The 15395-nt window shown below is 45.4% G+C and overlaps 1 protein-coding gene across 2 annotated transcripts in view; it reads left to right on the top strand.

The window, feature by feature from the left end:
• The first annotated feature begins 283 nt into the window (after positions 1-283).
• Positions 284-15395, top strand: part of DSP (desmoplakin) — a 49238-nt gene continuing 34126 nt past the window's right edge. The window contains exons 1-2 of one of the 2 annotated variants that reach the window (XM_058733066.1): positions 284-890; positions 14876-14978. In XM_058733066.1, coding sequence (XP_058589049.1) covers positions 697-890; positions 14876-14978 — 297 coding nt within the window. In that variant the 5' untranslated portion in view covers positions 284-696. The remainder of the gene's footprint in view (positions 891-14875; positions 14979-15395) is intronic. The other variant, XM_058733067.1, reaches the window with a different exon arrangement.

Here is a 15395-nt window from a genome sequence, read left to right as displayed (position 1 = left end):
TTTAATAAGTAACAGTCCAATCGAATGGCCCTCATTTTTCGGCTTACTTCCGCCCGGGGACCGAGGAAATCCTGAAAAGCAGGGGCCGCGCTTTCCCGGCGGTTGCAGCCGAAGCGCTGAGCGAGCGGCCCCCGCCAGCGCAAGTCCTCCCCTCGGTGGCCGCGCCCGGGGCGCTCGGGTCTCGGGGACCCCGCCCCTGCTCGCGTTCCTCGGGCCTCGGAGGCGCAGGGCGGAGCCGCGGGCCGGCGGGCACAGGTGGGGAGGGGCGGCCCGAGCGCGTCGGTGACACCCGCGGGGGGCGGGGAGGCGCGGCGGGCTCACCCCGCCCTGGGAAGAAACCGGCCAGGTGTGGCCTCGGTGCCGGGTGCCAGCGGGGAGGAGACTCGCGCCCCCACCAACCAACACCAACACCCAACCGCGACCCAGCTCCTCTGAGCCCTCGCCGCCCTCCGAGCCACAGCTCTTCCTCCCGCGCCTGGTCCCTGCCCGTCGTCGTCCCCACGCCCGACCTCCGCCCGCCGCGCTGCTCTCGCAGCGGCCGGGACGGCCCTGGTGGCGAGGAGCGTCCCCGCGACCCTTCTGCGCCCACCCCAGTTCCCGGCTTGGGGCCTCTCTTTTGAACCCCTCCACCTTCTCCGAGCCGGCCCGCCCTCGCTTATGCCTCGGCGCTGAGCGGCTCTCTGAGTGCTCGCCAACATGAGCTGCAACGGAGGCTCCCACCCGCGGATCAACACGTTGGGTCGCATGACCCGCGCCGAGTCCGGCCCGGACCTGCGCTACGAGGTGACCTGCGGTGGCGGCGGGGGCGGCGGTGGCGGCGGCGGGGGCACCAGCAGGATGTACTACTCCCGGCGCTGCACGGTCACCGACCAGAACTCGGACGGCTACTGGTGGGTACCGGCCGTCGGGCAAGCACCGGGAGCCTGGGACCGGGGGGGTGGGGGGGGTCTCCATACTCTCCTTGCCGAACCCCAGCATGTTAGGAAAGGGAGGCACCGAGCCCTCCCTCCTCTGACCGACGAGAAAAGCCAGGTCCAGAAAAAGGAAAGCCGTTTTGCTCGAGTTCATGAAAGCATTGCTTGTTCGCGCCGGGGCAGAGCCAGGTGTCCTGCCGCCCTGTGCGCTGCGCACAGCCGGGTGGGTGTGTGTGCGAGCGGGGAGCGGAGCGGCTTCTTCCCTGCAAACGGGTTCTCGGTCCCGCCCTTCTCCCTTCCTGCCAGCCGGGGCTGGAGGCTGGCCAGCGAGGCGTGCAGGAGGACGCCGCAGGCCGGCCGGGCCGTGGGGGTCTCTGCCTCCCGGACTGCCCCCTGCGCCGCCGGGTCCGGCTGGCATCCCTTTTGTCCCCGCCGGCAGGTGGGAGGTCGGGCGGGCGGGGCTGCAACGATAAAACCCAATCTCTCCAACTGTAACCAAAAGTAGAATAGTAAAGCAGCGGGGGCTCCGGCTAGCCAGGGTCGGATTCGGAGCTCCTCGGGCTCCAGTGGCTTACTCCAAATTCCTGGTCACCCCGAGACCACCCCAGCTCGGGCGCCAGGGCTGCTGCGCCAGCCAAGGGCTTTTGTGTAGAGGCCGTGCGTCCGGCCGCGCGGGGTCTGGTCCCGAGAAGGCCCCGCCTGGGCCTCCCCTGCTACCCAATGGAGCTTCCCCGCAGGGGCAGCGGGCCGGCCCCAGGTCCCAGCTCACCCGGGACGCTCCGGTCGCCCTGGCCCCGCTGCGCCGCAGTCCCAGCCGGCGAGCGTACCTGTGACCCCGCGCCTGCGCCCTTTGTCTCCTCCTTTTAAAACTCGGAGGAACGACCTCGGTGTATTGCTAGCAGAGTGCGGGCGCAGGGTTGGCTTTTGGAGCCGGCGAGCTGGAGCGGGGACCTGTGGCGCGGAGGGCGCCGCTTCTCACAGCGCGAGCCCGCGACGCTGGGAGCCTGTCCTGGTCAGGGGGCCCAGTCGGGGGCCCTGCGGGATGGGGGCAGGGTCTTCACAGAAACATCGCGGAAACTGATCGCGGGGGTCATTTGGGAGGGTGGGGGAAGATCATGAGGCTGCATTGACTCGGTCCCTAGAGCTGGACTTGGGATGCCCACGGCAGCCGTGAGAATTTCGCGGTCCGCGCCCTCCCCCCGCCCCCTGCAAGCCCTTCCCCAGTAGGGCTTTTGGGAAACAGGCCGGCGTTCCAGAAGATTATTTACCCTGCCTTGTGGCCTTAGGCTGGGGAGGAGCAACCTGAATACACTCCAGGGGATTTTTGTTTTACCAGCAGTTTTGAAGGCAGGACCAGTCGAGTTGCGACCTGTTTTCTGCTTCGATTTATTTATATATTTATTTTTCCCGAGCATCTTTACATTTTATTTTCTCTTTTTAGAGTTAGCGAAGACTTGTCTTAGCCTTGGCGCTCTTGTTTTCTGAACAAAATGCGCCTGGGGATTTCCAAGAAAAATGTGCCAAGTAGTAGGAAGAATGGGGAGAAAATTTTACTAGTTATCACTTTGATTTTTAACCTTGTTTTAAAACTTGGCCAAGCATTTAAATCCGAAACTCCACTTTCCCCTCTCAGTCTTCCTGTATTTGGGAAGGACGTTCTTTTCATCTACCCATTTAAATCCAAGTCAGAATTTTGCAAGGATTCTTGAGCAGCAGTGTTTTCTGGCATTTTACGAACCAAGTGTTTTATTTTCATTTTATATTTTAAAAAAATATGAACCTGTTAATCTAGAGTCCTTATATTTTAAATTGACAATAAACATTACTGTTAATTGACCATTTCACTCCCTTGGCTCCTTGTAGAAGTAAATTTGTAATGAATTACTATATTGGTTAATGAACTGCATGAAGATACATGATTTATAAGGATTCTTCGTGGAAACACTACATTTTGAGGGGGCTCAATGTTTTCTCATAGCATTATTTTCCAACCTAAGCGCTGTTTATAAAATGTCAAGTTTTAAGTCTCTCTGAGAAGGGGAAACAGACTGGAGTTTAGAATTACTTACTTTTGGGGAGGGGTGTTTTTCTGCACTTGGAGGTGGATCGGCTAGGGCAGCGGGGTGTCTTGCTTGGAGGCCTGAGTCATTGTGGGGCCATTCTTCCGTGATCCAGTAATGGAGATTCTCCCAGCCTGGCCCCCCGGCCAGTGGTGCCGCTAACCCTTGCTGGATTCAAGAATTAGCACACGAAAACATTGCCTGCAACTGCTGACTTCTGCATTTAAAAAAATAATGGCGACTGACTTAGGAGACTTGAGGCTTTCATGCACACAGTTTCGTGTGGTCCTTTTTTTTAATGGTTTTGTGCCCAGGGATTTGTTGTCCCCCGGCACGTACTTTCTAGAAGTAGGATGCCATGTATGACCCTGACTGCCCTCTGCCAAATGAAGAAGGATTAAGAATTTAATAAGTGCTTTCTGACCAAAAGTTTTTCTAAATGAAGGTTTTTTGTTTGTTTTTAAAGCACCAAAACCTGTATGAAACTACTGGTTGAATTTAAACTTGTTTCTTTAAAACACTGCCACTTTATTGGCAGAATTAGATTGCTGATTTTTTAAACAATCCGTGTTTGTATTTAACCTTCCCCTAAATAAACTGATTTGAGTGTGTAAGGAGCCTAAATCTTATTTTTCTTTTTAAAATGACTTTAAAACACCGTCCTGTGTCTGTGCTTTGCATTGATAACACTTGTCAGTTCTTAAGACAGTATTTTATTTCATTTGTGGTTCTCCTTCTTCAGTGCCCACCCACCTTTTGTGTTTTCTTTATTTTAGGCTGACTGGAATCACAACTACTTTAACTGTTTTTTGCTCTACTTGATAAAGTTTGGTAAATGTTACGTGCTTGATGATGTAAGATATATTTCTGAAAATTTAAACTGGATTTTCTTATAGGATGTTACATTAATATTGCTTTCAATGAAAGCCAACTTACTGTCGCCTTGTTCCTACAGTTAAAAGAAATGATAAATCTGTAGTGAATTTGGTAGCAAAATTCAGTTTGGTAGACAAAGCCCCACAGTTAGAGCTCTCACTGATCAAAGTGTGGATATTGTAGGAGGATTAAAAGCCAAATACAGTCATTAAGCTTCAGAACTATGTAGTTATAAAGTTAATGCTTACTTCTCTCCAGAACTCGTGATTTCCAAACCAAAATACATGTGATCTATATTTTAATATTTGATATATATTTTAAAGTTTGTTTTAAACTAAGTGTCTTCCTTAGCAGGAGATAAAGAGGTCCATTTGCATTGAATTTTAGAGTTGGAGAGAGGGCCGAGGTGTATAAAGCCTCACTCTTCCACTTTAGAGAGAAGTCGAGTAAGACTTGCCCTAAATCCCAGAGTCCGCTCCTGGCTAAGTTGGCATGAGAACCCAAGGCTTCTCACCTTTGCCCTCCTGTCAATTCTGTGCCTTTAGACCATGTGTACCTTGGGTATTAGACTGGACAGTCCTGTACCTAAACAATGAAAGAGTCTCAATTCCAGTCATTCATTCATTCATTCATTCATTCAGTCATTCAGTGAATACTGAACATCTGCTGTGTATTAGGTGTCAAGGAGTGTCAAAGGTGAAAATACAAAGACTTCTTTTTTTTTAATTTTTTTTAAAATTTATTTTTGACAGAGAGACAGAGCATGAGTGGGGGAGGGGCAGAGAGAGAGAGGGGGACACAGAATCCGAAGCAGGCTCCAGGCCCTGAGCTGTCAACACAGAGTCCGATGCGGGGTTCCAACTCACGGACTTCGAGATCATGACCTGAGCCAAAGTCGGATGCTCAACTGACTGAGCCACCCAGGCACCCCCAAAGACTTCTTAAAAGGAACATAGCTTTTAAAGAAAAATAAGTACTATAATACAAAAGGATAGTAGAAGGTGTAAATGACCGAGAGGCTCATACTGTACTGGAGGTACTAGTGAGATTTTATAAAGAAAGTTGTGCTGAATTAGATGTTGAACTGTTTCAGCTGATAAAGATGGGTGGGCAGAGAGAGCATTCCAGGGGAAGGAAAGTCTGGGAGGTGAAAAAGCAGCAGGTCTGCTTTTTGAGCAAGTGGGAAGCAGGAAGACTCAGAAGAAGGGTAGGTTGTGGCCAGAGCCTGGGAGACGTTGACTCCGTGGTGGGGAATGTGGATACAATGTAGAGGGGAGCCACGGCAGGTTTTCTTCGAAGCCAGTGATGGTCTCCTACCTTGAAGGAACAGGGACATAAGACTGTCCTCGCGAGCTGTAGCACTGTTTCTGTGGTAGCAGTGAGCAGGGCGGAGAGGTGATGAAAGCCTGACTGAGGGTGGGGGCCTGGCCTCAGGATAGGAAAGTAGATGTGGTGGGTGGAGTGGCAGCTTCGGCTGAGGACTGGATGTGAGAGGCCGGGGAGAGCCTGAGAAAACAGGCCTGGAGTCGGGTGACTCACAGAATGGATCTTCTAAATATTTTTCTGGGAAGCGATTGCAAAGTACGATTCAGTTTAGCTCAATCTATGACTGATAACAAACACTTCCATGTTATTATCTTTGAGTAAGTTACATATTTTATAAAAATATCAGATGAGTGGTTAATAATAGCTACCATCACCTGGCAAACACCTACAGTGTGCCAGGTGTATTATATATGTTTTCTTAAGCCTCCTGACAAACTTCCCCTTTTACAGATACAAAACCGAGGTTAAAGTAGTTAATGATTTGGCCTGCGTCACACAACTGGTTAGTGGTTGAGCTGCACTTGAATCCAGTATACTACAATGGATCAAGAAAAGATCAAATCCTAGTTATTAGAATTCATCTTTTGGGGGCGCCTGGGTGGCTCAGTCGGTTGAGCTTCCGACTTCGGCTCAGGTCATGATCTCACGGTCTGTGAGTTCGAGCCCCGCATCGGGCTCTGTACTCACAGCTCAGAGCCTGGAGCCTGCTTCAGATTCTGTGTCTCCCTCTCTCTCTCTGACCCTCCCCCGTTCATGCTCTGTCTCTCTCTTTCTCAAAAATAAATAAACATTAAAAAAAAAAAATTCATCTTTTGTCCTGGTAAACTCTTCTACCTAAACCGAGTGTTTGCTTCTTTTTAATCTGTTGCACTCCTGTGAAATATTTATTTCATAACCAATGTATTCTTTTGTTAATACTCCAGTAGGGTTTCCATCTGCCAAGGAAAAAACACAGCATGATGCTGTATTAAGCCAACTCATGTTGGTCAGACCTACAAAGCAGCTTTCAACAGCAGTTAATTTTTTTCTCTAAATATGGGCATAATTTCATTGTTGTTCAGGTGATTGAAATGTCTTGGGGAAGAAAAAAAACTGCTGATGCCCCTGATGCCTCAGTGCTGACTGCTTAGGGTGGAGCAAAGGAGGGCTTGGGTGTGACCTGGGGAGTCTAACTCAACCCTCAGCCAACCTGTCTTTCCAGATGAGGAGGTTCTAGAAGGAGTGCTTCAGTCTGGAGGCCCAGGTGCTTAGGGCACTGCCCCACCCTTTGCTTTTCTTTCTCCCTCCTGCACTTGGTGGGAAATGGTCAGGTGTGGTTCTGATGTTGAAGGCACCGCCCCACAGACCCTAAGACTCAGCGAGCCTCTCCTTTGAGGCAACATCCTGTAAAATGTTAGTGCCGCCCAGGAATTTACATCTTACCACCAACAGCTTGGACTGGTCGGGTCCAGAACCTGCAAGGACCTCATGGATGTGAAATCTACATTTCGTGAAAATGATGATGCTTTTGCAAATAGGTCTAAGTTCTTGCTTGGAATTACATTTTTAAAAAACATTTTATTTACTTTTGAAAGTTTATTTATTTATTTTTTTAGTAATATCTGCCCCCATCGTGGAGCTCAGACTCGGGATCCCAATGTCAAGAGTCGCATGCTTTTCCAACTGAGCCAGCGAGGTGCCCCTGCAACTAAATTTTTTACATGCAAACATAACATCCCTGACTTCATCTGGCACCTGAAAAAAATTAAAAAGGAGCTGACTTCTTTTTTATGTTTTTTATTTTTGGGACAGAGAAAGACAGAGCATGAACGGGGGAGGGGCAGAGAGAGAGGGAGACACAGAATCGGAAGCAGGCTCCAGGCTCCGAGCCATCAGCCCAGAGCCTGACGCGGGGCTCGAACTCACGGACCGCGAGATCGTGACCTGGCTGAAGTCGGACGCTTAACCGACTGCGCCACCCAGGCGCCCAGGAGCTGACTTCTTGATGGATAAGCAGATAACCTGTCAATGATTTTTTTTTAGGCTTCAGAATGAATGTAAGTTTTCTCATAGGGGAATAATTCAAAATACAAATCCTTATTGTGGTATTGAGTTTGTAAGGACCAAATATTGATAAGTCATTTCTGCTTCATGAAGGATAAGAGGACATCTTTTTCTGAATTTTCTCATCTCTTTAGGAAATTTCTTTCACGTTGTTAAAATGTATCACTTTCTTTGAATCCTCTCAAGGTGTTATTTTCACATCTTTTTTTTTTTTAAATGTTTATTTATTTATTTTGAGAGAGAGAGAGAGCAGGGGAGAGGCAGAGAGAGAGAATTTCAAGCATGCCCTGCCATGTCAGTGTAGAGCCCCACATGGGGTTCGATCCCACGAATTGTGAGATCATGACCCGAGCTGAAATCAAGAGTCGGACGCTTCACCTACTGAGCCACCCAGGTGCCCCTTTTAGGTCTTGTAATAACCTCTGAAATGCCTCATGTTTACTGCCTAATCCATTTCTTCTTTTTCTTTCTTTCTTCCTTCCTTCCTTCCTTCCTTCCTTCCTTCCTTCCTTCCTTCCTTCCTTCCTTCCTTCCTTCTTTCTTTCTTTCTTTCTTTCTTTCTTTCTTTCTTTCTTTCTTTCTTTCTTTCTTTCTTTCTTTCTTTCTTTCTTTCTTTCTTTCTTTCTTTCTTTCTTTCTTTCTTCCCACCTCACCCCGGTTTGATGCAAAACATCTTTGGGAAAAGTTCAAAATTATGCATTGAGACAGAGACACAAAATGAAAAATAAAACAAATCTGAGAAGCCTAGCCTAGCAAGCAGCAGCAGTGACGACTGAATTTCTTCTGGGCTTTGTGGGCCTTTACTGGCTCCTCTGAGTGTCTTGTCAACCCCAGGAGGTGGGTGTGTTCCTACATGTTGCAGACGCAGAAACTCCAGGCACCAGGAGTCCAAGTCATTTATTTGCTCAAAGTCCCAGGCTGTACAAGTGGAAGTAGCTGAGCAGAGAGCGGAATCTGTCTCCCCGACCTCGGAAGTGTTTATATGAAGTTAATGGTATGTGATTCGTTTGCCCCGTGATGCTCCAATCCACGGAAAACCGTGTGAAGATAATGAACATGGAAAGGATGTCAACTTTTATTAGAGACTGCTTCCAAAGCTCATGGGTGGGGACAAAAGGAAGGCTCAGAGGAGGCCCCTTTCTAAAATTTATAGAAGAAAACTCTCTTTGTACATTGCTGGGGTGGGAATGGGGGTAGGGGGCAGAATAGATGCGCCACCTGACTTGGCTTTGGAAATCTGGGTAATGAGCGAGTGGTGGTATCCTCAGATCAGCCTTTTTATATACCTTCATTTTGCTTCTCCTTTACTAAACCAAACAAATACACATTAAGTACCTTCTGTGTGCAAAACTGTGTTGTTAGGTGCGTGTGTGAGTCAAGGATGACTAAGATGTGAGACTTTGCTCGACAGGAGTAGGACGGACAGGTGTGTAAATAACTAGTGCAGAATGAGGGCAGAGGTGTGAACCTGAGAGCCTAGTGAAGAGGCAGCAGTTTGGTCTGTAAGTTCTGAAGGACTTTGAGCTTGTTCAGTGACATTTCGACTGATACGTAGTGTGTTTAGTGTGTCTTGGAGGTAGGATGTTGCCCTGAAATGAAGAAGTAAAGATGTTTTCCTTTTCCAAACGTCACCTTCCCCCCGCCCCCCGCTTTTTACTTAAGATCCTCTAAAGAAACTCAGAATAGTTTACGTGAAAATGCTTTGAAAATTAGAAAGAGCTGGGGCTCCTGGGTGGCTCAGTTGGTTAAGCGGCTGACTTCGGCTCAGGTCATGATCTCACAGTTCGCGGGTTCGAGCCTCACATCGGGCTCTGTGCTGACAGCTCAGGGCCTGGAGCCTGTTTCAGATTCTGTGTCTTCCTCTCTCTCTGCCCCTTTCTCACTCCTGCTCTGTCTCTCTCTCTCTCTCTCTCTCAAAATTAAATAAACATTAAAAAATTTGTTTAAAATTAGAAAGAGCTAAGCAAATAGGCTTTAAGATCCATATTAATGCGTTACATAATTATAATTTCCAACAAATATTTATTGAGCTTTTCTAAAGCCATTATTCTGTGAACCTGAATACAAAGAGACATAAGGACCCTGTGTTGATGGACTGAACAAAAGAAAGGCAAGAGATAAAGATGGTGGTAGAGCTAGACAGAGAGGGAGAGAGAGAGAGGAAGGAAGAAAAGAAGGAATCCAATAGGAGAGAAAGTGTATACACAAAAGCACTACAGAATTAGTTGGCATGGACCACGTGTGCAATGAGCAATACTGATTATTATAAAATGACTTTGAAAATCAGAAAGAGTAAATATTAAATTTTTTTCTCTTACCTTGTAATGCTGCATGCACTCAAAATATTTGTCTTGTGTTTTCTGCTTATATTCTCGGCAATAGGCATTAAACTTAATGTCTCAATACAGCTAATGTTGAAGTCTTATTTTTAAAGAAAAGAATGTTATTTGGCAGTAGGAAAATAAAACATGAAAAGCTCTCTAATATTGTTCACATAATCATGTGGTCTGTCCTTAAAATTTGGATTAAGATCCAGAATGGGTTTTCCTTTTAGCCATTGATGAAGGAAACTTTATGTAAACAGTTAGAACCATTACTTGTTTAAACAAGTTTTAGAATGAATTTTTTTTTTTGATGTTTGTTCAGGCAGGTTCTTTATAGTATGAACCACTTGCCTTTGTATGTTTGAAGATAAAACAGAATTTCTGAGAAGTTAAAAACTTCGAAGGACAAATGTTATTTTTTCAAGGACAGTAATTAATTTTAGTTTAGAAGTCAGTATTTTTGATTGATTTGACCCAAGTAAGTTTTGTCTTCTTGTGGGCTTTTTTAAAACATTTTTTTTTACATGACATCTTTCATCTCCCATGAATTTAAAAATTGAACTTTGAGCTTTGTTAGTTCAATTCCCAACATGGTTTAAAATCGCTGCACCCCAACATCTATACATAGCAGTATTGACAATTTTTTTTGAGGCCAGGGATTTTTAAAATCTCTATATGCTTGCTAAATAAGTACTTTTACTTAAAAATTATTTCTTCATCTGTGGTAGAATTTTGCATTTTTCCAGTCACCTTGTGAACTGAAGAGGAAACTTCATTCCCTACCATTAGAAGAGACTTTTGTATTATGATCAGTAGGAGTGAGTTTGGTGGTTTCATAAAACAGTTACAGAGGAGTGAGCTAAAGAAATCTTAGATATCCTATCTAGCCTAACAGATGAGAAAACCGAGGTCCAGAAATTTCTGATGTAAAAAAAAAAGTTCTGAAATTGTGATGTGGTAAATTAAAAATATGACTTGACTTAAAAAGTTTTGAGTGGCACACAGCTGTAACAAAAAGGCACGTGCTCCCTGAGCAAGCTCTCAGGGAGCAATATTCACTCTTTTCTGATTTTCTCCTGGCTGTCATGCTGACGGATCCTGCACAGTGTTGAGCGTCTGATGGCGGACTGACTTGATGAGTCACAGTCCATTCGCCTGCACTTTCTCCCTGATTGAAGTACAGCCATTTCTACGTGGAGTCTTCCTAGGGCCGCAGACAAGCAAATGGAACGTGAAAGTGGATTCTCTTTTCCCCAGTCACTAAACCTCAGTCAGCCTGAGCCTCCCTGCCCCTGATTTTGCTGGACTCACCTATTAGAAAAGCCTACACCTGGCTCCCTCTCTCACCTAGCTCTGTGCCCAAAGGGTGTTCCTGGCCACACTGCTGAAGTGGGATTTTTACAGATGAGAGACAAGATGGGTAGATTTCGCTTTGAGAATCAGAGGAAGTCTTGGGGCGCGTGGGTGGCTCAGTCGGTTGAGCAGTTGAGCGTCTGACTCTATTTCCGCTCAGGTCACGATCTCATAGTTCATGAGATCAAGCCCCGAGTCCAGCTTCATGATGAGGGTGGAGCCTGCTTGAGATTCTCTCTCTCCCTCTGTCTCTGCCCCTCCCTGTGACATGCGTACATGTGTGCGTGCGTGCTCTCTCTCTCTCTCTCTCTCTCTCTCTCAGTAAATAAACTTAAAAAAGGAACCAGATGAAGTCTTGAAAAGTCGTAAGTTGAAATTTGGTTAATTAGGTCATATTTTCCTATGGACATATAGCAAGATGGAAAATTCTTCATTATGTTTTTCTAACACTTAGCTTTCCCTTTTTTTTCTTTTTGACCCTTAAAAAGATTCAATTTTTGTACATTTCTCTTTCCTGTACAGTGGTTAATCTATTCGCCTAATTGCCAAGCAACACATAGGGGGTTTTAGTGGATATCTAAGGCATGCATGGTGAACATAGGCAAGTCCTTTAGTGAAGCATGAAGATTTTTTTCAGAATTATTAGCAACATATGGAGTTACCTGTTTTTTTGATTAAGTTCAGATCTTTGTAGGGGAAATGTCTTCTAAAAGTAGGAGGGAACAAAAAACATGCAGAAAGTCCATGTATTAAAAAAAATTTTTTTTTAATGTTTATTTATTTTTGAAAGAGACAGAGACAGGATGTGAGTGGGGGGAGGGGCAGAGAGAGAGAGGGAGCCATGGAATCCGAAGCAGGCTCCAGGCTCCGAGCTGTCAGCACAGAGCCTGATGCGGGGCTCGAACTCAGACACGGAGCTGAAGTTGATAGCTCAACCGACTGAGCCACCCAGGCGCCCCAAAAGTCCGTGTATTTTTAAGCCAACATCAAATTCCCTCACCTCCCTTTTTGCTGCATACAGTTCATTCCTATGTCATGGAACTACTCTAATAGTTGGTTTAAAAGCAGCTGGTGAGTTTTCTGTTTTGTCATCAAGTGAATTTAGTGTCATCACCTCACTCTTAAAAAGACTCGTACGTACACTTTGGTCCATTCATCCACAGCTGAGTTTGGCCTCCCTGCCTCTTTTTTTTTTGTTTTTTTTTTTATACATTTTTATTTTCGGATAATTGTAGATTTATAGAAAAGTTGCAGATCCACTAGAGAGTTTTCATATGTGCTTCACTCAGTTTCTCCTGTCAGCCTCTGTCTTGCAGCTCAGTTTGTGATACTTTTTACAATAGCCCATGCTATTAAATCATTTGAGGAACCCTGACTTTGCATTGCACTAAGAGATAGCCCTTTCGTTTATATACCGGGGACTGGCTTGCTTTGTGGGAATCACTCTCTGGACCAGATTGCTGGAAGCAGTCACGAAACGTTTCAGAACAAAGGCACTCTCATCGCCTTTCAATAAAGAAAATAAATATAATTACACAGGACCTTCCTAAATTCCTTATCCATCCTCGGGTTCTAAATGAGGTTTCTGTATTTCCTAATTTTTTCCTTTGTCTCTTGAATTTCTTTCATGTGATTCTTAAGTCCATTGGAATTTTGCACAAGTTTTGACAACTGATTCAGTCTTGTTTACATCTCAGCGATATGAGAAGTGTGCCAGGTTTCCTGTATAATTCTGAGTGGAAGAAAGAGAAGGCTGTGCTCATGGGGGGTGAGGGGCGGGGTGTGTGGGTTTTGGTAGGTGGGCAGTTCAGGCAGCATTGTGCCTGGGCCTGCCTGGAGAAGCCGTGTCATCATCCGGGAGTGGTTCCCAGGGAGAGCTTCCTCACCCACGTACATCAGCTAGTGCTGGCTTGTTGAGAAGCCTTCCTTGTAGAGAGGGACCAAAATAGGTGGCAGAGAAAGTCAGTTGCTTCCCCAACGTGAAAAGACGCAGAATCAGGTGCTGTGGGAGAAGTTTCTTGCAATCTCATCCCATCTACCCATGGGGTAGCCTGTGTTTTACAAATCCCTCCTTTTTTTCAAAGTGACATTCTTTCTTTACAGCACACACAGACACCCCCCCCCCCCCACATGCAGGCACATATACACATAAGAGAAAGTCCAGTGCATCCAACAGGCATCAGTTTTATCTGCAGGTGTAGACCAGTCCTGGCTGAAGCCCTGGTGGCTCTGAAGCCCTGTGAAGAACTCAGGAGGCCTTTTCCCAAACATTCAGCAATAATTTAATATGCTTTAAATCTCTTTCCACTAAGGCTTAGGAGGCTATGCTGTAGCATAATGAATGTATCTTGGCAAATTAAAAAATAATACTTTTATTCTATGTTGCTCTTTTTATGTATATCTGGAGCACATTATAGTCTCGTAATCTCTTTCTTTAAAATATAGAACATCTATAGGGGTGCCTGGGTGGCTCAGTTAAGTGTACAACTCTTGGTTTCTACTCAGGTCATGACCTCATGGTTCATGGGTCGAGCCCCATGTGGGGCTCCGCCCTGAGCGTGGAGCGTGCTTGGGATTCTCTCTCTCCCTGCTTGTGCTCTCTCTCTCTCTCAAAATAAATAAATAAACTTTAAAAAAATATGGAACATCTACAACACCACCTTTTAAAAAAAATTTTTAATATTTATTTTTGAGAGAGAGAGAGAGAGAGAGAGAGACAGAGCACAAGTGGGGGAGGAACAGAGAGAGAGGGACACAGAATCTGAAGCAGGCTCCAGGCTCTGAGCTGTCAGTACAGAGCCCGACATGGGGTTCAAACTCATGAACTGCAAGATAGTGACCTGAGCTGAAGTCAGACGCTTCACCTGGGTGTTGCCCCCCGCCTTTTTTGTTTGTTTGTTTAAGGTTTCTACCATGCATCTGCCAGGAAAATGTTTCATGTGAGATGTGCATTTGGGTGATTATCATTGTAGAGAAAAATATTCCGTAGGGTCATCTTGAAAGGAAAAGCAGCTTGTTTTTGCATTCAAGATGTTTAAATTTCCCGTTGCTTTCCTGACACATATTTCTTTATCAATATTTTTTGTAGAATAAACTCTTCTCACACCTCCTACTGTTTTCCTCAGCCAGACTTGACTGTGAAACTTTCCTGTTCTGGGTCTGATCCCTTGAGGTCTTCCCTTGGAGGGCCTTGCATGGATAATCGCATTATCAGTTATTATGGGATGAAGCAGGAAAGGTGATGGATAAGCTGCTGGAAATGTGTTTTTATAACTCAAGGGAATATTTCTGGGTTGGATCTTAGACCTGGGGGTGGGGAGGAAGCTTGCTGTGAAGGACATTATTGGGCTAATTAGTAAAATTGGAAAAAGTTCTATAGATTAGAAAATAATATTCAATTAGTTTTGAATGTCTTGATTTTGGTAACTGTACTGTGGTTATATAATTGAATGTTTATTCTTAGGAAACATGCTGAAATATTTTGGGGTAAAGAGTTTATGAATATTTTTAAATGCTTCAGACAAATGTATATAAATTTTTTCTTAATGTTTATTTTTAATTTTTATTAATGTTTATTTATTTTTGAGAGAGACAGCGAGAGCGAGAGGGAGAGGGGCAGACAGAGGGAGACACAGAATCCGAAGCAGGTTCTAGGCTCTGAGCTGTCTGCACAGAGCCCGATGTGGGGCTCAAACTCATAAGCTGAGAGATCATGACCTGAGCCGAAGTCAGATGCTCAAGCGACTGAGCCACCCAGGCGTCCTCAGACAAATGTGTATATACGGCAATAAATACACCTGCAGAGAGGGGAAGAGCGATAAAACAAACATGCGAAACGTTAACAATGAGGGAATCTGCACAAAAGGTCTACAGGCGTGTTTTTGTTTCATTTTTGCAGCTTTTCTGAAAGTTTGAGATTATTTCGAAATGGGGAAAAAAATAAATTTCACATCTGCTTTCTTTGTGTTTGCTTTGTCAGTCAAACCGGGACGATGTCCAGGCACCAGAACCAGAACACCATCCAAGAGCTTCTGCAGAACTGCTCGGATTGTTTGATGCGGGCCGAGCTGATTGTACAGCCGGTGAGCTTTCTTGTTCTTCAAGAATGCCATACACCTCTACCTTTGTCCCCGTTAGCTTAGACTTCTTGTCCTGATCTGTGCATCCTTATTCACTGATGTCCTGCATACTTAGAGTTTAGAGATTATCTTTTTCAAAACAGACTAGAGAGGGAGGTGTATCTTCTTCATCTATTTGTTGGTTTAACAACAGTTAAACAATCAGTTTCCAACAAATGTTTACGGATTGCCACCCTTTTGGAATTGCAACAACGCGCCATTTATTTATTATTTTGATGATTATTGTCATGCTTTCTCTTCCTAGAAATGCAGCCTGACATGTTTATGTCACTGGATTGTGACGTACGCCATCAATGTAATAAGTTTTTTTTTTGGTCAGGAAATATTCCTGTATTGTGAGAACAATTCTATTTGAGAAAA

This window comes from Neofelis nebulosa, chromosome 6, assembly GCF_028018385.1.
Source record: "Neofelis nebulosa isolate mNeoNeb1 chromosome 6, mNeoNeb1.pri, whole genome shotgun sequence".
In the NCBI taxonomy this organism is placed as follows: Eukaryota; Metazoa; Chordata; class Mammalia; order Carnivora; family Felidae; genus Neofelis; species Neofelis nebulosa.
Note: the sequence above shows the minus strand (reverse complement) of the source record. Positions and strands in the feature narration are given on the sequence as shown.